Source organism: Alosa pseudoharengus, unplaced genomic scaffold (assembly GCF_046254945.1).
Source record: "Alosa pseudoharengus isolate Yale_2024_CS ecotype anadromous, Long Island Sound unplaced genomic scaffold, YU_APseudo_1.1 YU_APseudo_1.1_scf_16, whole genome shotgun sequence".
NCBI lineage: Eukaryota > Metazoa > Chordata > Actinopteri > Clupeiformes > Clupeidae > Alosa > Alosa pseudoharengus.
In genome coordinates, this window is record NW_027468630.1 from 39,299,727 (window position 1) to 39,320,858 (window position 21,132).

Below are 21,132 nucleotides of genomic sequence, written 5' to 3' on the forward strand. Positions count from 1 at the left end.
TGCTTTTTTGTACATGACATTATTTTGCAGTCACTTCGTCTTTTTTTATAACCCAGAAAGATCGATATACATGGTACCAATGGATAGATAGCCCTGTGTCTCTTTCATCTGATGCTTGTCATATCCATGCGAGCACGGATTCGTGAGTAATTCAAACGAGAGTAGGCTAATGCGCAGGTGAATGCAGAGAAGTACAGTGGGTATCAGTTAAGTTTGGATGGGTTCCTGCATGAATCACTCACCCCATTTTCTCGGAAGAAATGGCACAAACTGCAGTTGACACAAACAACCACAAGGTGTCACTTGGGAGTTCTGCCACTACTATTTTTGATGCGACTTGACTAACTGCTTCCATGACGCAGTTTCCAAGTCAGTCCAACAATCAGAGACAGTTGAGCCATTACCAAACAATAGCATGAGTTGATATATCTTTTACCCTATTTGTCACGGTTACTTATAGATTTGATAGTGTAACGATAAGCGCATGAGACTTTCAGCGGGGGCACAGGAACTTAAATTGATCACGGTAGTTTAAGCTTACACTTGACAAAACATTCTAATATGAAAATGTAGATGCAATTGTTGTAAAATGGTGCAGCTCCTTTAAGAGAGCACCGTGTGCAGGGATGGAGAGAGAGAAAGCGAGAGGGGATATGTGTGTTAGAACTTGCGTGTGGAAAAAGTAGACGTGCTGTTGAGACTGGAGCGAGTGATATTCAAAATAATGTAAAAAATAAATCCGCAGATAAAACCAATCATTCATTGCAACCGCAGCATGCCTGCTTGCGTTTCGTTTGACGTTCAAACGAAAAAGATATCAAAGCACCTTTTGCGTTTGAATGTAGCATAAAAAAATTTTAAACAGCTGGGCAAATTATTTAGCTAATTGATTATAGCCTGTACACCAGCAATTGTTGAACATTTACCTGTACAAGTACATTGACAGTAGCCCAGCATAACAAGCATGTTGCAAAATACATTGAAAGGCGCAATTAATCAGAAATAAATAATGTAATCTGCAGCGCTTTATTTAACAAACTGCAAGCAACAAGAGGGTTGAGTCTGAACGACACTGAGTTTTTGATGTTTTAGAAATATTTTCATAATAAAAATGGTCATTTAACCAATTAAGGCTGAAAGCATGTAGCTACATGCAACCCTGTAGAAGACTATTATATTGGCAAATCATTGAACACCATTCACACATTGTAGCCTATTCTGCACAGTCTCTACACGTGGACCGCTAATGTGTCTACTGTAAATCATTCAAGTCATGTGTGAAAGTCATTAGGCTGGAAGCACTAATGTGTCTAAGCTCATTAGTCTACTTTCAATAGGCCTACTGTACAGCCTGAGAGGGGGAACATAACCTATAGCCTAGGCTACTATAGAGTAGGCCTAGGCTAAACAATCAGTTGTGAAAGTCATTAAGGAAGCCCTAATGTGTCTGAGCTCATTAGCCTACTTATAATTAGCCTACTGTACAGCCTGAGAGGGACAACATAGCCTACTGTAGTATCAATCAGTTTACTTAGTTACATTTGTTTAGTTAAATCCAGTTTTCTACCAAGTCCAAGTATCTGCCCACTTGGCCAAAGCTCTGTTGGTGAATCTTACGTGGTCTCACGCAAGGTCACGTCTGCGTGTTGACTAGGAACTTGGATGCTGTCGATGAGTGTGACGGAGAGGGCCAATGGAGACATCTGCAAGGAGGGCGATTCTGAAGCTGGTGTCGAGGTGCACCTGGGGATTGGTCTCTCAGGCTGTCGAATGACTTGAAGTTCTCTGATTCCAGCTCTCATCTCCTGTAAAATGTCTCTGTGGCTCTCCAAGTGGCTGGTCTCTCGGAGTTGTTGAAGCTCTCGTTTGAGGTTGTTGACCTCCGCTTTCAACCAATCAATCTCGGCGTCTCTCTCGGCTACTCAAGCTTTCTCTGCTGCAAGCTGCACTTTTCAGAATGCCAAAAATGCCTTTTCAGAGACAGTTGAGCCATTACCAAACATAATACAATAACGTGAGAGAGCGGTTGCTCTGGCCTCTGAATTAAAAAGCGCTCTGCGCTCCAACAAAATTCCATCTGCTCCTTGCTCGCGCCCCGCTCCACTCACTAGCTCTGCATGGCAACGCATGGTTTAACAAGCGGCATTGTTATTGAAAAGCTGCTGGTCTGATGCACTCAATTTCTAACGTGTTGTTGCAGCAGGATGCTCCCTAGCCTACATGTAGCTCCCCTGATAATTCATTTCAGGATTTAGAGAAAATTGAGACAAAAAACTCCCAGGCTTCTCCCAAAAGCTTCCCCTTTTGCTCATGTTGCTCATGTCAACATAGCACTAGTTGCTATCAATTCAAATGTCAGATTTGGCTCATACAGAGGTATACCTACCGCTGTCGTGATCTTGCATAGAAAATGCAGAGAAAAAATATTGTTTTATGATCAGTATCAGATTCGTGAAGCTGTTGCATAAGCAAGAGCATTCCCATTCTTTTCACCAAGTTTATGTACTAATAGTTATCCAGTGGCATCATCTTGTATTTCCTTCTGTATGCTATCAGGTAAAATGAGGGATGGGACCCAAACAGGCACAAAAATAGGACTTATACTGGTATTGACATTTACTAATCATTATGCGTTATGTCACATCAATAAATGTTATGGGTAGACAAATGGTTATGAATTTTTTTTAATTCATATTTTTGTTTACCTGCCACTGGTATAATTTACGGAGCCCTCCGGGTGACATGGGGGAAAAAAACATGGGTTAGAAAAAAAAAAAAAAAAGTAGTGGGGGAAAAAAAACATGAGGAAGAAAAAAAAAACGATGCACTTTTGCGGGATCTCATTGCGGGATCTCGCAAAGTTGGGGGATGTGGGTGTTATAATGTGGGGGATGTGGGTGTTATAATGTACACAGTTTTGCTGGAACACGATTATATCCCTCACACTTTTTGTCAGATTAAATTGAAAGTAAAATATGGAAATAAACGATCCCGTAAAGAGTTGGAACCATATCTATAACGAACACACAGAGACACAAATAGGTCTGTTGATTTGATTGAACGGTCATCCAGCCAATCACACCAAGTTAGGTGAAGAACCAGAGCCGCTCTGATCAAATTCAAAGTGTACGTCTTTCAAGGCTGCTGCTTGGGTCTGCATTGTAACGTCTGCAGTGAGCAGATTTCAGATAGAATTGAAATGATAATTGTTACCGCATTATGCTAATTTAGTAAACCAAAATTCACTGTCTGACTGACAGTTTTTGCCACAATGCAGGGAGTCAAAGTGAAAGCGGGGTGCGTGCACCAAGGCACCTGTTTCTGCAGGAAAACCTTTGGCTACTGTTCTCATTAGAGCATTATGCTTTCTCTGCCTATGATCTGCAGCTTTTCTCAAACTATGGGCCTCCTCAACAATGAACCTACTACTGCTCCACGTAGCCGCGAAATTAAGTTATGCCCGGTGCTTCACACATCTGCTCATTTGCAGCATACTGTAGTGAATGGCTACTTGCGAACGTTGTGGATTACTTGCGAACATTGTGGATTACTTGCGAACACTGTGGATACTTGCGAACTCTGTGGATTAGGCTACTTGCGGACTCTGAATTATCTCTGGACACTTATGGTCAGTCTCATAACGCTCCAGGCTGGAGCTGCTGTACGGACTAAACCAGTACTTTCTCAAAGCCGGTCATAGGACCCTGTGATCTAGCTCAGTCTATTGATTGCCTTGTTATTGCAGTCTAGTGTGGCCTACTGTGTGTGTGTGTGTGTGTGCGCGCGCGCGTGTGTGTGTGCGCGCTTTGAGTTTAGCCCCCGGCCGGGGTTAATGGCCAGTCCCTTCCCCTAGTTTAACTCGGCCATAGAGAGGGCTAGTTTAAGCGGGTTGTATGAATGCGGGGTGGTTGTGTGTGGGAGGTAGTGGTGTATTAATTAATTCTTGTGAATAAACTGTGAAAAGTAAATCCCGAGTTGTGTGTGTGTGTGTGTGTGTGTAACTCCTCCTCCGACTACCAATAACATAATTACAATACTTATTCATTTGGTGTCATCAACTATATAGACATAGCCCAGTCAGCACACATACAGTACGTCTCCAAGACGCTTGGAAAGGAACAGCTTAATTACATCGCGTTCCATTTAGAACGTTTTATTTGATCTGATCTTACAAACGGCGGCGTCAAGACACATTTGAGTTCTATCGGAGATAGAACGCTTATGATCGATCATGCAATGTGTGCGTCCCTGCAGCAAGTGAAACTGGAGGTAACGTGGGCTAGAAGCAACAATAGTTTAAACAAAACGTGGCTTCCTGTAACTATCAATGGAAAAATGCATAGAAACTGCTAATCATAATCTTTAAATTGACATTAATTAAGCTGGCTATATGCAACACAATTTATATATATTCCCTTTGCATATGTTTGGGTAGACTTCAAACGTTTTTGAATTTGAGCTTACAGTTCTGTGTCCTTTACATTTATTTAATAGGTAAATAAAGGCTATTATTAGCTATGAAATTATTCGTTCGTTCATTTTTTTTTTGGGGGGGGGGGATTTTGAATATGTTTGTAACCCCCCCCCCCCCAAAAAAAAAATGAACGAACGAATAATTTCATAGCTAATAATAGCCTATATTAATTTTGCCAACTTTGTAACATTTACCTTTAGCTTAGTTTTAGTTTACCGTTGTGTATGACTTTAAACAGCGAGTGTGCTCAGCTCCTCTAATGCAGGGTTGGACTACGTTTTGAGAAACATACAAATTCACCTTGTTCTTGACCCATCTGAAATGACTCCTCTACCTTTGCTGCCTCCATCCTTTCTGTATTTGTTATGTAAAATGTTGTATATGTCTATAAAACTTGAGATCCCGCAAAAGTGCATCGTTTTTTTTTTCTTCTTCATGTTTTTTTTCCCCACTACTTTTTTTTTTTTTTTTCTAACCCATGTTTTTTTTCCCCATGTCACCCGGAGGGCTCCGTAATAATTAACTATAAAAACCAAGTAAACAAACAAATATAAATATAAGTATATATACTCTTTTGACCCCGTGAGGGAAATTTGGTCTCTGCATTTATCCCAATCCGTGAATTAGTGAAACACACTCAGCACACAGTGAACACACAGTGAGGTGAAGCACACACTAATCCCGGCGCAGTGAGCTGCCTGCTACAACAGTTACACTCGGGGAGCAGTGAGGGGTTAGGTGCCTTGCTCAAGGGCACTTCAGCCGTTCCCACTGGTCGGGGCTTGAACCGGCAACCCTCCGGTTACAGGTCTGGAGTGCTAACCAGTGGGCCACGACTGCCCCAAAATAGAAGATATTGATATCAGTTATTGATCAAACATCGTTATTTCCCCAGAATTTTGCAAGAATTGTGATCTCAATTCTAAGCAAAAAATTCTGATTATCATTTTATCCAGAATCGTGCATCCCCATCACATACTGTACCATGCCTGCCCAGTAGCTCGCGGGTCCACATTCCCGGGGCTACTCAACTCATTTGACCCACTCTAGTGCTTGCAGGTTAAATAGGTCCACAGATGATGTAATAGCATTCCAACTGCACACTGTGCTTTCCAATCTGGACCAGAAAAATGTCTATGTGTGCATGCTGTTAATCAACTAATCATTAACACCATTGATATTATCCAGCCTTGTCATGAGAATTTGTGACCTAAAAATCAGTTCCTCCCTGTCCAGGATAAGGACTTTTTCACAGGTAGACCACAGATTGGTAATGTCACCTCCTCCACACTAACACTCAATACTAGTGCCCCCCAGGGACTCATGACTGCACAGCCACACACAGTGGTGTGATGAGCTAGGTCTAACATGACTTTTCTTACAGACTGCTATTAAAACCATGCTCTCACAACAACCACAGCGTTATCTTAAATAGGCTAATTAAATAGGCTAATATAACTCTAAGGTTGCCTTCAAGCAAGCAAAACAATTTGAAAACATCTGTTTTGCTGGAGGCGCAAGGAGGTAGCAACAAGACAACAGTACAGAGACTGACCGGTTCAGTGGTAGGACTAATGTTATGAGAGTACCGTAAAACTCAAAATAATAGCCCTGGCTAATATAAGAGACAGGCGTCTATATGAGACAGGCCTTTAATTCCCTTTACACAACTTTTCCTCTGCAAAGATGGAAAATATTATCAAATCAATTATTTCAAACACACTGAATGTCTACCCATATGACTAGGCTATCTGATGCCAATTACGGATCATCATTCATTTAGTGTTCGAGATCGTATCACACTGAAAGCTCATAATTTGTCACTAGCAGCCTAGCCTATATCGGTCCTTTGTCAAATACGGTTGCATTATCAGCCCTGACCAAAACTGTTCAGAAATTATTTATGCACAAGTGGAACGTCCGTAATGTTTCATTCTCCGTCCTTTTCGGCACGAATGAAACAGCATGAGAGAGCATGAACCATATAATTTCTCCCGTATTTTATTTGCCAAATTTGACAACAGTCAGCTTACATTTCCAATCATAGCCTACTTTGCGAACCTTTGTTTTGTTGCCAGCAAGCTTACCATCGGCCTATCCCCAAATTTTAAACAAAAGGGATGAATTGAACAATGACGAAGTTGGACATATAGGCATAGTTCATATTGAATAAAGTCTTTTAATGCCATCTAATCATAACATTAGCTTAAGCCCAATTCACACCAAAGATTCGCAACGAGATGAGCTGCAACATTCTATAAACCAGCAACTTCATGCAACATTCTAAAACCTTGCAACTGTGACTAGACAGCAAGGCACCTAACCCCTCACTGCTCCCCGAGCGCTGCTGTAGCAGGCAGCTCACTGTGCCGGGATTAGTGTGTGCTTCACCTCACTGTGTGTTCACTGTGTGCTGAGTGTGTTTCACTAATTCACGGATTGGGATAAATGCAGAGACTAAATTTCCCTCACGGGATCAAAAGAGTATATATACTTATACTGGTGTGAATTGGGCTTTAAACAGACGATCTGACGGGTTTTAGGAGATTAAATACAACCCGAAACTAAAAAACTGACCAGGCCTCTATTTGAGACCGGCCTTTAACCCAAACCTGTAGCCACACCAGGCGTTTAAAAAAGACAGGTGTCTATTTGGGACTCGGCTATTATTTGAAGGGTAACACTTTATTTTAATGTGTCGCTGTTACAGTGTACCTACCTAATTATGTACAGTGGTACAACCTGTGTAACAACATGTACTATCAGGTACTATCATTGTACTTGCATTATGTATTTGTGGGTACCTACATATAGTTGTTACATTGTAATACTGAGTGCTTTTACAAAACTTTGCCAATTTGTCTACATTTTCATCAGAGGCAAAGAGCTGACCTGAGACCTGCTGGATGGGATAAATCTGGTCATGATAGATTTGATATACAAACCATTCTAAGCTCCAGTCAAGGCCTCATTGTCTTCAGTGTACATGTAACAGCTGTGCTGCTACAACCTTGTTACTCTTTGATACAGTGGAATAAACCTATTACTGTAAAGTGTACCAGTTAATTACTTACATGTACATATGACATGTATGTTGTGTCTTCGATGTCTTGGAACAGGTCTACTAATTCACATGTACTGTGTGGTGTAACAGCAGACACGTTTCAACACATCAATTACAGGATGCATGACATCATTGACAAGATGTGTATAATATGTACATGTAAGTACTTAACTGGTACACTTCATTTTAATGGGTTTATGCCACTATATCAAAGAGCAATAAGTGTGTACCAACACAGTTGATATATGTACTATGTATAGTTACATTAGTAGACACATCGAAGACACAACATACATGTCTTTTGATGCAGTGGAATAAACTCATTAAAATAAAGTGTACCAGTTAAGTACTTACATGTACATATTATATACATCCTGTCAATGATGTCATGCATCCTGTAATTGATGTGTTGAAACGTGTCTGCTATTACACCACACAGTACATGTGAATTAGTAGACCTGTTCCAAGACATCGAAGACACAACATACATGTCATATGTACATGTAAGTAATTAACTGGTACACTTAATAGGTTTATTCCACTGTATCAAAGAGTAACAAGGTTGTAGCAACACAGCTGTTACATGTACACTGAAGACAATGAGGCCTTGACAGGAGCTAAGAATGGTTTGTATATCAAATCTATCATGACCAGATTTACCCCATCCAGCAGGTCTCAGGTCAGCTCTTTGCCTCTGATGAAAATTTAGGCAAATTGGCAAAGTTTTGTAAAAGCACTCAGTATTACAATGTAACAACTATATGTAGGTACCCACAAATACATAATGCAAGTACAATGATAGTACCTGATAGTACATGTTGTTACACAGGTTGTACCACTGTACCTAATTAGGTAGGTACACTGTAACAGCGACACATTAAAATAAAGTGTTACCGTCCCATTAAGTCATCACCAAATACCCCATTATCATTTACCTCATGACCTTAGGGATTAAAACTGTTTACAAACCTGTCAACATTTGTTTTCAGCAAGGGATGATATTATGCTTTCATTCTAGCATCTTCAATTCAACCATGGAAATCGTGTCAGCAAACTACAGCATGGAATGTGGTACATATGAACAACTGGAATACTGGCCCAACAACTTTGATGACTTTGCAGTAAGTTCTTTGAGTTTTGCTCAGCTACTACAATTACTTAAGTGCATTTCCCTAAAATCCAGACATCTGTCAACTGTCAGATATGACCTACTGCTATTATAACACAAAATGTATCTGACCAAAAGGTTTTGTTTTAATTTTTGTCAGTCGTCTCTGGTCCTGCTGTACAATATCATGGTAGTGAATAACTGGCATGTGTTCACAGATGCCTACACTCGATATACCACAGAGTAAGCCAACAGTTACTGTACTTTCCCAACATATTAAGTCCAAACATCCACTTTGTATATAATGGCTGCATGTGTCTTATCTCTTCTTTTCAGATGGTCAAAGGTTTATTTTGTCTCTTGGTGGTTGATCTCCTCTGTAATGTGGGTTAACCTGTTTATCGCCCTAATACTGGAGGTAAGAGATAAAAAAGGAGAAAATTAGATTTCCGCCCTGCTTATTAATTCTTTATCAGCCCAAATCAAACAATGGCACAAAGTTTGCAGTCTCAAAAGGCTACCATCATAGTCCAAGGGGGTTGACAAAAAGCTTTACAGCCACTAAGCATAAATACCTTGTAGTAGTGTTATGATGACAGATATAGGCCAAGCACCACGAGACCATATGCAGACATTTTCAGACTACTAAGTGGTAATTACTTAACAGTCAACCTGTCAGGCGATGACCATATCATCTGTGCACATTGCTCAGACTGTGACCACCGCTTTTAAGATGTTGCTACTGCTCTCACACAATGGCCCTGTTCAAGATAGGAACCTTGCTGCCTTTTAAGATATCTAACAGGGGAGCGAGGCAACAAGTGCTGTTCCAAACTGATTGAATCATCTTTTCATGCCTTCTACCTTAGAATGGGTTACATTCTTACATACTTCAGGTGACCAAGTACTGTTGGTGCGAAAACAAATGAAAGCAATCGGTTCTACCTAGCTTAAGTTGCTGCAGCCAACAGAGCTGCCAGGCAGCTACAGTGATACACTCTACGCTTATGGGTGAAATGGAGAGTGGGTTGTGGGGTTGTGGGGTTGTGTGTGATTGCATAATGTATTTTGCATAATGTATCAGCTTGAAGCTTTTTTGTGTTGGACTCAACTTGGACTCAACCTGGGATCAGTAAGGACTTGACACGGACTTGACTTGGATTTTTTAAAAATGACTTGGACTGGTCTCAGACTTGAACACTAGGGACTAGAGACTGGACTCTGACTTGAAGTTTAGTGACTCGACTACAGCACTGTGCTTATTACACATAGTCGATGACAACTGGATGTGAATATCTATTTTGTTTATTTTTTAATTTCCACTTCCTACCCAAAACATTTGGGGGGTGTATGAAACCTGTTGACGGGTGGATCTGGCCTCCTGGCCGTATCTTTGACACGATTGGTCCTGTCTTGACCTTTCTGGCTCGTTTTGAATCGCCTTTGACTACTCAGAGTGGTTGCCAACAGGCATACTGTAGTAGGCTACTCAAACATGTCCTAAAACAACCCTTAACGTTCGTTTTTAAAACTCACCGAGTGAGTTGCACAGACTCTGAGCAGTCAAAGGCGATTCAAAACGAGTCAGAAAAGTCGAGACAGGACCAATCATCAAAATTTCGGTGTCCACCACTCTAGTTCATCCAAAACAAACCAGAAAAAGGACTCAAAGTGCTAAAAACCGGAATTTTCCTTTAATGCACATATGCACACCTCCACAAGTGGTGATCATCGGGTTCCAAGCAGATACCTCCCAAGCCCTTGTAACAACGCATTATGTAATAACACTGCATTATGTAATAACTCGACAAAATGTAATAAATTTTCACGCCATTTGGCGCATTTTGTAATAATCTGCCGCATTATGTAATAAACTGCCTCAATGGAATATGTAATAAATGTTGTTATAAATACATAAAATATATATATATATAAATAAAAGTTATTACATATTGCGGTTGTTATTACAAAAGTATAAGTATATATACTCTTTTGATCCCGTGAGGGAAATTTGGTCTCTGCATTTATCCCAATCCGTGAATTAGTGAAACACTCAGCACACAGTGAACACACAGTGAGGTGAAGCACACACTAATCCTGGCGCAGTGAGCTGCCTGCAACAACAGCGGCGCTCGGTGAGCTGTGAGGGGTTAGGTGCCTTGCTCAAGGGCACTTCAGCCATGCATACTGGTCGGGGTTCGAACCGGCAACCTCCGGTTACAAATCCAAAGCGCTAACCAGTAGGCCACGGCTGCCCCATAAAGGCCACGGCTGCCCCATAATGTAAAATGCGGGTGTTGCAAAAAAATGCATGAAAATGTAATAATATGGTGCATTATGTAATAACCAACCAAAATCGATGTCTTCATTGATAAGAACAGCATATCAATGCGTATTTTAGGCTATAGACTATTTATGGCTGTCATGAGCTCTGAATGAAGAAATAAAACAATAGTGCTATTGAATAAGAAACGTGTTTATTAGTCTTTCTGTAGGCCTATGCTTCTACAGAAAGCATAGTGAATGTTATTTTTAAATCTTCTGTCCTCAACTTTTCCCGCAATCAGCACCATCGGTTTCTCACTCACACAGTTTTTTGAGGAAGATCTTGTTTTCATTTGGTACTAAAGTTACGTTTGAACGGCTTGATTAACTTTGTGGATGCTGACTGATGGATTGAGCCCTGAAGGAAAAATGTTTGTTTGTTAAGAAGTTTTTGCATCATTTCACGAGTGTCGGGGATTTTCCTGTAGCCTATTACGCCCCAAAGGGCATATGGCAACTTACTTTAAACTACTTCGGTGTAATGTGATCTACTCAGTCTTTTGTGTTTCGTTAAAATAAAATTCTTCTTTAAGTTACAATATAACAAAGCCAGTTCAATTTTTGTTTGCCAAACCAATTATTTGGCAAACTCAGCTGGCAATTAAGGCCTAATTGAAAACCATAATCCCGTCATATAGGTTTACTTAAGCCAAACATTCGTTACTTTCTAAGGCTACAAACTGACAACGAACCATGCCCATTGCCCATTTTCACCAAATAACTGCCATTATTTTGCTCCGCTCTAAGGTGCAAATTCTCCCATGTGCGTAAAAATGTGCAACTAAGCGCTTGACTTGACTGTCTTTTACGCACCATATAGCAGCTATGTGTTTGGGAGGAGCTACTCCAAAATCTGGCGTTTCTTATGTTAATAACTCTTGCATGCAGTCTGCCACTGACTTAAGCACTTTTCCAACTAAGCACTTCTGGGGACTGTATCAAGTTCGAGCGCCACTACAAGGTGAAACAGCATGTTGTTCTATGCCGACAGTAGGCCTAGTGGACTCTGAGGAAGACGCAGTGCGTCGAAACATCAGTCGATAAATATTAATAGTCATAATAAAACAAGTTCTCTGAGTGCTCCGGTCATCCCTGGGTTTAGTCTCTTCGAAGTAGCCCAGCCAGTTTTTCTGACCCTTGGTCCTGGACTGTGAGCACCGAAAAGGCTTGAGCGCAAGTGACACCCTTCTTACATGGAAATATATTTATTTAACATAGGTGTGCTTGTACTGGAATTTTTCACGCTGCTTATATGTGGATATGTTATTTTTCTGTACATGCATGTAGGCTAGGACTACTGTGTAGGCTACGTGACATTGGGATTCCCGTCCATATAGGCAGCAGTTGAGGTTGAAGTTTGGGTACGCTATGTTGTGGGTTCGGATATGGAATAGAAATAGAAATAGTCTGTTCCCAAATTCGCAGTAATGATGCCCTGACGACGAACGCAACAGTGGAACGCACGCAGATGCGCATTTTCTTTTCACGTGGATTGCCCTTTAAGTAACTATGCAAATAATATTAATGGAAAGGTGTGGTCTCTCAACAAACCAGCGAGCAGTTTAGGCCTATTAGCAACTTAAGTTAAGAGTGAGCTTGCTGACGCAGTCATAAAAATAAACGGTAACGCTTTAGAATAACATGTGCTTATTAGGTATTAACAGTGCATAATAAGCAGTTAACAATTCATTACTAACAGTTAGTTAACTGTTGTTATCCTTTAATAACATTAACTAACTGTTAACATGCAGCTTGTAAGTGATAATAAGCAGCCTTTTAAGTTACTTACAAGCATATTTGTTAACAGTTGTAAGTGTTAACAAGCAGCTTGTTAATGCTTGTTAATGGTGTATAAGACAAATAGGTGGATAACTAATACACTTATAAGACCTTTCTTACCTATTTGTAGTAAATTTTGCAGCCCCCCAATCTAAAGCGAGGACCATGTAGCCTAAAGTTCCACAAGCCCAACCTTCTATCTCTCTATACTGTATCTCTCTATCTAGCTTGGTTTAGCTGTGAGAAATACACCTTCAAAATTGTTGCAGTGAGCAGGAATTGAACCCTGGTCTCCTGCATCAGAGAGTGCATTGCTACCTATTGAGCTACACTACTTTTCTTGTGCTACTGATGAAATTGTTTATTTTGATTCTATATTCCGAAGTGCTATATCACACTAGCTATGCTTTTTACAAATATGTTTCTGATGGAAAAGTGGTGTTTAATTAATGCAGAAACAGACCACGAATGTTCGCCTCTGTTCAAGGCAAACTGAAACCACTTTTCCATCAGAAACATATTTGTAAAAAGCATAGCTAGTATGATATAGAACATCAGAATATTTTCCATTAGCCAATTAGGAACAGTAGTGTAGCTCAACAAGTAGCGATGCACTCTTTGACGCGGGAGACCGGGGTTCGATTCCTGCTCACTGCAACAATTTTGAAGGTGTATTTCTCACAGCTAAACCAAGATAGATAGAGAGATAGAAGGTTGGGCTAGTGGAACTTTAGGCTACATGGTCCTCGCTTTAGATTGGGGGGCTGCAAAATTTACTACAAATAGGTAAGAAAGGTCTTATAAGCGTATTAGTTATCCACCTCTTTGTCTTATACACCATTAACAAGCATTAACAAGCTGCTTGTTAACACTTACAACTGTTAACAAATATGCTTGTAAGTAACTTAAAAGGCTGCTTATTATCACTTACAAGCTGCATGTTAACAGTTAGTTAATGTTATTAAAGGATAACAACAGTTAACTAACTGTTAGTAATGAATTGTTAACTGCTTATTATGCACTGTTAATACCTAATAAGCACATGTTATTCTAAAGCGTTACCAAATAAACAATTGTAAGTTGGCATCATGACAGTGCTATATGCGGTTATAGCCTATAGAGGGCCGTGAAGCGAATGCAGAAGTGCCGTTCACCCTGTTACGAGTTGATGAACCACTGAAACGATTTTGGAAACATTATTTTAAGGTGCAAAAAACTTTTTGGTGTTGCTTTAAGCCTTATGTGCACAGACGGAACTTTGGCTAGGCTTTTAAGTCTACCCAAGCCTATTCCCGACACTTGTCAAAAATGCAATGGTCGGATTAATTAGGCTTTGGAGCAATGGACTTAAATGTTGTCGGAAAAATGAGAAATGCCAAATGCTGAAAAGAGGTTTAAGATAATGTTCACTGTGCTTTCTTTCACGTGTCTTTCATGTTTCTTTCTCAATAGCACTATTGCTTTATTTCTTCCTTCAGAGCTAATGACAGTCAGTCGGCCTTTGCGTAAAGAAATAGGCTATAGCCTACATTTCAACACTTTCAACTCCTTGCCTATGATTACAATGAATTTTGATTAAAATACACATTGTTATGCTGTTCTTATCAATGAAGACGTCAATTTTGGTTGGTTATTACATAATGCACCATACTATTACATTTTCGTACATTTTTTTTGCAGCACCCGTATTTTGTAATAACAACCGCAATATGTAATAACTTATTACATAATGCAGCAAAATTTATTACATATTGCGTTCAAGCACTTTAATACATAATGCGGCAGATTATTACATATTGCGGTGTTATTACATAATGCGTTGTTACAGCCCTGTACCCAATAGAAAAGACAAGATCAGAGATAAAAAGATTTTAGATTTTATCTGGAAACTCTTAATGATGACCTAGTATAGAGGGAGACTTCTGAGACTTGTGAGGCAAGGTCGGTTTGGATCTTCAATAGGCTAGGCTACGATAGAATGTGCATGGTCAGGCAGCAGTGCCTAAAAGGATACACTTACTTCAGATGTGGTAGGTTTCCCTGTAATTTTATCTATATGGGTGCCAACCCCATCCCCCCCCCCAGCTCCTGGTAATCACCCCCTATCCCTCAAAACTGTAGCACCAGTGGTTCTTGAGACATAAGTAATATATACATTTTAAAGTAATATATACATTTTGAGATTTAGTAATTGAAGTAATCAACATAGACTGACATATTTCACATACTTTTGCTGAGGGCCTGAGTGCCTTGTAAGTTCAGCCAAATCTGATGATCCATCAAATGTGTCATTATGTATGAATACTGACTGCTTTCATTGTGTTACACAGAATTTCACCTACCGCTGGGACCACAGCCATGCCTTCACTGTTGTGGATGTGGAGCGAACAGCCTACCAGACCTCAGTCCAACTCATGTTCAGGTTAGCCATGCCATATGTGTTTTCTAGCTACAGTTGTGTTCAAATGAATAGCAGTGTGTTAAAAAAGTGAATAAAGTGCAGATATCTTTAATGGATTTTAAAGTAATTACACATTTGATTCCAAATCAAATTATTAACATATTTTTATCAAATAACAAGTGTTATTTTTTACAGAAAGCAAATAAAAGGAATATTAATCTGTTCCAAAAATAGACATACAGTAGGCCTTTATCACGGCAGCCGAAGTAGGAAGTGAACAGCCCTGTGTGAGCACATGTGTTTCTAATTAAGTGTCAGATTCGGCCACAGTTACTTCAACCAGAGGCCTCGTTAATGTTTTTAAACTAATTAACTAATTAAATTAATTCAGATTTAAATTTAGACTTAACTTTAAATTTAGATTTAACTTCACTTTAAATGACTGAACTTATATTTAGTTGCATAACCATTGTTTTTGATAACGGTTGACAGGATGAACTATCTATATTCCACACTTCCTTCAGAAACTCTGCCCTACAAAGGCAAAAGGCAGTAACTGCATTTTTGGTCGAAAATGAGTTATTGTCATTTTTGGGATATTAAAGACTTCCTTTATCATGTGGATCTATACTCAATTTGACTGTTTTTTTTTCGAAAAAATAGAGGGTTGTGTTCACAGTAACTCCCAAAACAATACTGCCCTACAAAGGCAAAAGGCAGTAACTGACCAGAGTGTCAAACTGAGAAAAATGACCTCAAAGTTTTTTGTTTTGTCTACACAAATGTACTGTATTATTAGCCTGACGTAGTCATACTCAATTCTAGTCAGAATTTGAGTCTGATACTGCTCCATTGAGCTGTGATTATGGGGCGTGTTTCAAACGAACCAGGAAAAAAAATGCCTCTGCACTCAATTGGATAGACCTACAACCAATCAGAGCAACGGAGTGTGTGACGTATGTTAAGTGACGCATAGTTGATGTCAACAGAACTCAACCACGCTGGAAGAAGTAGAAGAAGGAGATGTGAGCGATTTTCGCAGGTGTTGTAAAAATAATGTAAGGATACACGGAGTTCTTCAACACACGAACCTCATTTTTGAGAGAAACAGTAAAGGTGAATGCATATACGATCAAGTTATCCGTTTAGGATTACAACTCCACAACACTGCAAACAAATCGCATCGCATTTGTCGGTCCTGTCAGAACTTTATAACACGGTTGGTTGGAACGCGACATGCCCGTGTTTAAAAAATGGACAGAAGACGAAGGAGACCAGCCTGAAGAACCGTGTCATCTGAGGCATCAGAGAAAAGAGACCGTTAGCCTACTCCTTCCAAGACGCCCCGGACTCTGAAGAAGTTCTGCCCCAATCCGTCAACTCCAACCGGTACAAAAACGCGAAGAAGCATTACAGAGGTAAGCTCTTATGATATGACTATGAGAATAACCTCGATTGCCACGTTTCACATGAGTTAATAGTGAGTTGTGATTATTGTCCAATGTGATAAACACTGTGCATTCCCACACTCCTCATTTCCGTGAAATCTATCTATGATTAAATCATCTAGTCATATTTTGACATGCCTTGTATTCTGGAAGCCAGCCCAAATTTCAGTGTAGTGTGAGCAAATGTTACAAGGATAAACTTGTACCTGATGTGTAAGTTGGCCTCTGTCACTTTGTCAATATGTAGAAACTTCATTTTGTAATGGACTAGCATGTTATCCAACCCCCACTTCTGTGCTCTGCACCTCTGTGGGGGGTGGGCAGTGTTTCTCTGACCTGCTCAGCAATTGCATCTGGTGTCACCATATTTAACAGTCTGTATTTTCCAATGTATTGTCAATGCACGTTATACTTATTAGGCTATACTCTAATTCTTCACACTGATGTGTTCACTTATATTTCAGGTTGTCACCCATTTTCCATCCACTTGACCTCCACCTGGAACACCTAAACAATTTTCTCAAATCATTTATGAGAGGATTGGGACCAAACATGTCAGAAATGTCAGCAGCCAGAATCAGTAGGTCCATTGGCATCGTCAAAGAGCTAATGGACAAAACGGACACAGAGCTGGAGCTGACAAGGCCGGCTGGCATTCATCATGTGGCCCGAGAACAGGACGTTTTAACACTGGTAAACGTTTTCAGGGAGACACAACTTTCCCAACAAAAATCACCCAGGCAGGCAGTATCATGCATTCCCGAATTTCAAGAGAAACTTATTGGCAAAGCTGAATTACCAGGAGAAAATAATGGACTGGCAAAATGTGCCTATTTAAATAATTAAGTAAATGTGAAATGTAAATGGTGATGGTAATTTGTAAATATTGTTTTCATAAATGACAATGTAAATAATTGTGTTTTTAGTAGTATCCACATTCTTGAAACCATTTTTGTGTGTTTTCTTATTGGTTGTATGTTCAGCGTATATCTTCAAACATTACCTATTATGTGTAGATATTAAAAATCTTTATTGACATGTCTTATTGTTTGTCTTTTAAATGCAGAAACATCACCAACCAGTAGAGAAGTATAAACCATTTTAATTTTATTCAAAAATATTAATGTAACAGAGGTAAAAAAAAGGCATTTGCACAACAGGACCCTGAAGCTACAAATTTGAGCCTGAATTTGAAGCTAGTCTGAGATCTTCAACATTGACAAGCCTGATTCCAAGTTACTTGGTGATGATTGTATCTTATCATCCTCATCCTCGTCATCAAAGTAACCAGTGTAATCCATGTCAACCTGAACACGGTCATCCTGAACAACACCGTCATCAAACAAATTAGTTTGACTCTGTTTGATGTCATCAAAAACCTCGTGCATAATTCATAGTATCTCTTTTGCATGTTCCAGCTTGTATGTAGGGAGATTATGGATAATGAAGTCCAGGTCAAATATCTGTGTGCACTGTTCTAAAACTGATCAATGAGTTCATCTCCAAAACCAGTGCAGGCTGTGTCGACTGTGTAAAGTGGTATGTTTGTATGGTCCTGAAGTAAACAGACATCTAAAAAGAATACATCACTTATAAGGGGTACAATGACTACCAATATGGGTATGGTGCTTGAGTACATAAAGCAATAGAAATAAAACAGTAACCTACATTAGAATGTTTTAACAGCTAATTCGCTACAATCACACTAACGTTATGATTGTACCAAGTCTGAGTTAGCGAACCTACAACGATACCTAGGCTACTATGTTTACAACATGGGATTCATATCACGACATTGGGAGTTATTTACTAAGTCAGACAGTTAGATTGTCTTACCATTTGTAAGTTAGATGAACTTCGTCCACGACGATACCCATTACGTTGGCTTGAAAAACATCGGAGCCTAGCATGTCCCTCCACTTGTTGTTCAGCAGCCACGATTCCGGGCTTCAAAAAAGGATCTGGCAACGACCGCTGGCTATATCCACCTCGTCGTGCACGCCGAGTTGCATCGCCGTGATGCCCATTTCAGTTGCTTCGGCAAAAAACATCTTTCTTATCAACAAATGCCTTGATCCCGTTACTCTGTTCCTCTTTTAAAATGAATTACAGTGCATGAAAATGCACTGTACTGTTCTTCCTAGGCTTCTTATTACAGTGCATGAAAATGCACTGTACTGTTCTTCCTAGGCTTCTTCTTATTATTATTCTTATTACAGTGCATGAAAATGCACTGTATTGTTATTCCAAAAGTCTTCTTCTTATTATTCTTCTTCTAATGCAGTTAATGCAGCTTCAACCGTTTAACGTAGAAACTTCATTCAAACTATGTTACGTAGGTACGACATGTGCGCTATGTATTTTTCATCTTTGTAACTTTTATACTTTTTAAACTATTAATTAAAAACTATCAAAATTTCCCCATTGACTTAACATTGCCCTTTATGACATCACAGCAATTAGAATCCTGTGGCAGGTATTCCGGCCACCTGGATTAACTGCCATTCTCAGGCTTTAAGCATACAAACTGGCCCTATTAAGACTACACACCCTATTCAACTGCTTCCTCTGCCAAAAACTGTTTCACAATAAAAGTCCTCACTACAATATTTCACTGTTAAACAATTTAACCCTTTAAACTACTGAACTTTTTAACTGTTCAGCCATTGTAACTGTTACTTGTCATCAACTATGACTCTTACCCACTGTAGCTAGTTAGCATGGTTAACATTGTTAGCATGCTAGCATGTTAACATGTTAGTTAGCATTTTTAGCAAAACTATTATAAATGATTAGCTAAGTTAGCTAAGTAATATGGTTAGCATAGTTAGCATGCTAGCATGTTAGCATGCTAGTTAGCATTTTTAGCAAAACTGCTAAAAATGATTAGCTAAGTTAGCTAAGTAACGTGGTTAGCATAGTTAGCATGCTAGCGTGTTAGCATGCTAGTTAGCATTTTTTTAAAAACTGCTAAAAATGATTAGCTAAGTAATGTGGTTATCATAGTTAGCATGCTAGCGTGTTAACATGCTAATTAGCATTTTTAGCAAAACTGCTAAAAATGATTAGCTAAGTTAGCTAAGTAACGTGGTTAGCATAGTTAGCATGCTAGCGTGTTAGCATGCTAGTTAGCATTTTTTTTAAAACTGCTAAAAATGATTAGCTAAGTAACGTGGTTATCATGCTAGCGTGTTAGCATGCTAATTAGCATTTTTAGCAAAACTACTAAAAATGATTAGCTAAGTTAGCTAAGTAACGTGGTTAACATAGTCGGCATACTAGCGTGTTAGCATGCTAATTAGCATTTTTAGCAAAACTGCTAAAAATGATTAGCTAATCATTTTTAGCAGTTTTATTAAAAATGCTAACTAACATGCTAAGTTAGCTATGTAACATGGTTAGCATAGTTAGCATGCTAGTTATCATAGTTAGCATAACTACTAAAAATGAAAACATTAGCTAAGTTAACTAAGTTAAGTAACTTGGTTAACATTATTATCTTTGATAACATAGTTAGCATAACTGCTAGCAAACATTAGAGCCATTCCAACTGTCAGTTATCATCAATTATCTACCTAAATAATTTATCTATTTAAATGATCCACCTATTTAACCGTTCAATCATTCCAACTATATTAAACCTTATCTACCAAGCAAATCATTTAACTATATAAACTATCCACCTATTTAACTGTTCAGTCATTCCAACTATATTAAACATCATCTACCTAGTTCAGTCATTCCAACTATATTAAACCTCATCTACCTAGTTCAGTCATTTGAACTATATTAAACCTCATCATGTTGGTTGCCAATTAGCACATCATCTGTTTTAACAATATATTTCACACCATATGTTTTGCATTTTCATGCACTGGTAATTCCCTGGAATTGCGTTTTCTTCTTCTTCTTCTTCTTCTAACGCATTTAATGCAGCTTCAACGGTTTAACGTAGAAACTTCATTCAAACTTTGTCACGTAGATCTTACTTAGGACACCCGGGCAATGTATTTTTCAACTTTGTAACTTTTATACGTTTTAAACTATTAATTAAAAACTATCAAAATTTCCCCATTGACTTAACATTACCCTTTATGACATCACAGCAATTAGAATACTATGGCAGGTGTTCAGGCCACCTGTCCCAACTGCCATTCTCAGGCTTTAAGCATATAAACTGGCCCTATTAAGACTACACATCCTGTTCAACTGCTTCCTCTGCCAAAAACTGTTTCAAAATAAAAGTCCTCACTACAATATTTCACTGTTAAACAATTTAACCCTTTAAACTACTGAACTTTTTAACTGTTCAGCCATTGTAACTGTTACTTGTCATCAACTATGACTCCTACCCACTGTAGCTAGTTAGCATGGTTACCATAGTTAGCATGTTAGCAAAACTGCTAAAAATGATTAGCTAAGTAACATGGTTAGCATAGTTAGCATGCTAGTTATCATAGTTAGCATAACTACTAAAAATGAAAACATTAGCTAAGTTAACTAAGTTAAGTAACTTGGTTAACATTATTATCT

At 39.0% G+C, this 21,132-nt stretch overlaps 1 protein-coding gene across 5 annotated transcripts in view; it reads left to right on the top strand.

Annotated features, from left to right (window-relative positions):
- LOC143126036 (two pore channel protein 2-like) overlaps positions 1-21,132 on the top strand; it is a 227,563-nt gene that overhangs the window by 162,271 nt on the left and 44,160 nt on the right. For 4 of the 5 annotated variants that reach the window (XM_076287963.1, XM_076287962.1, XM_076287965.1 and 1 more), the window contains 4 exons: positions 8,557-8,659; positions 8,807-8,889; positions 8,983-9,064; positions 15,081-15,172. In XM_076287963.1, coding sequence (XP_076144078.1) covers positions 8,557-8,659; positions 8,807-8,889; positions 8,983-9,064; positions 15,081-15,172 — 360 coding nt within the window. Of the gene's footprint in view, positions 1-8,556; positions 8,660-8,806; positions 8,890-8,982; positions 9,065-15,080; positions 15,173-16,140; positions 16,570-17,063; positions 18,697-21,132 lie in introns of those variants that run through there. The other variant, XR_012987356.1, reaches the window with a different exon arrangement.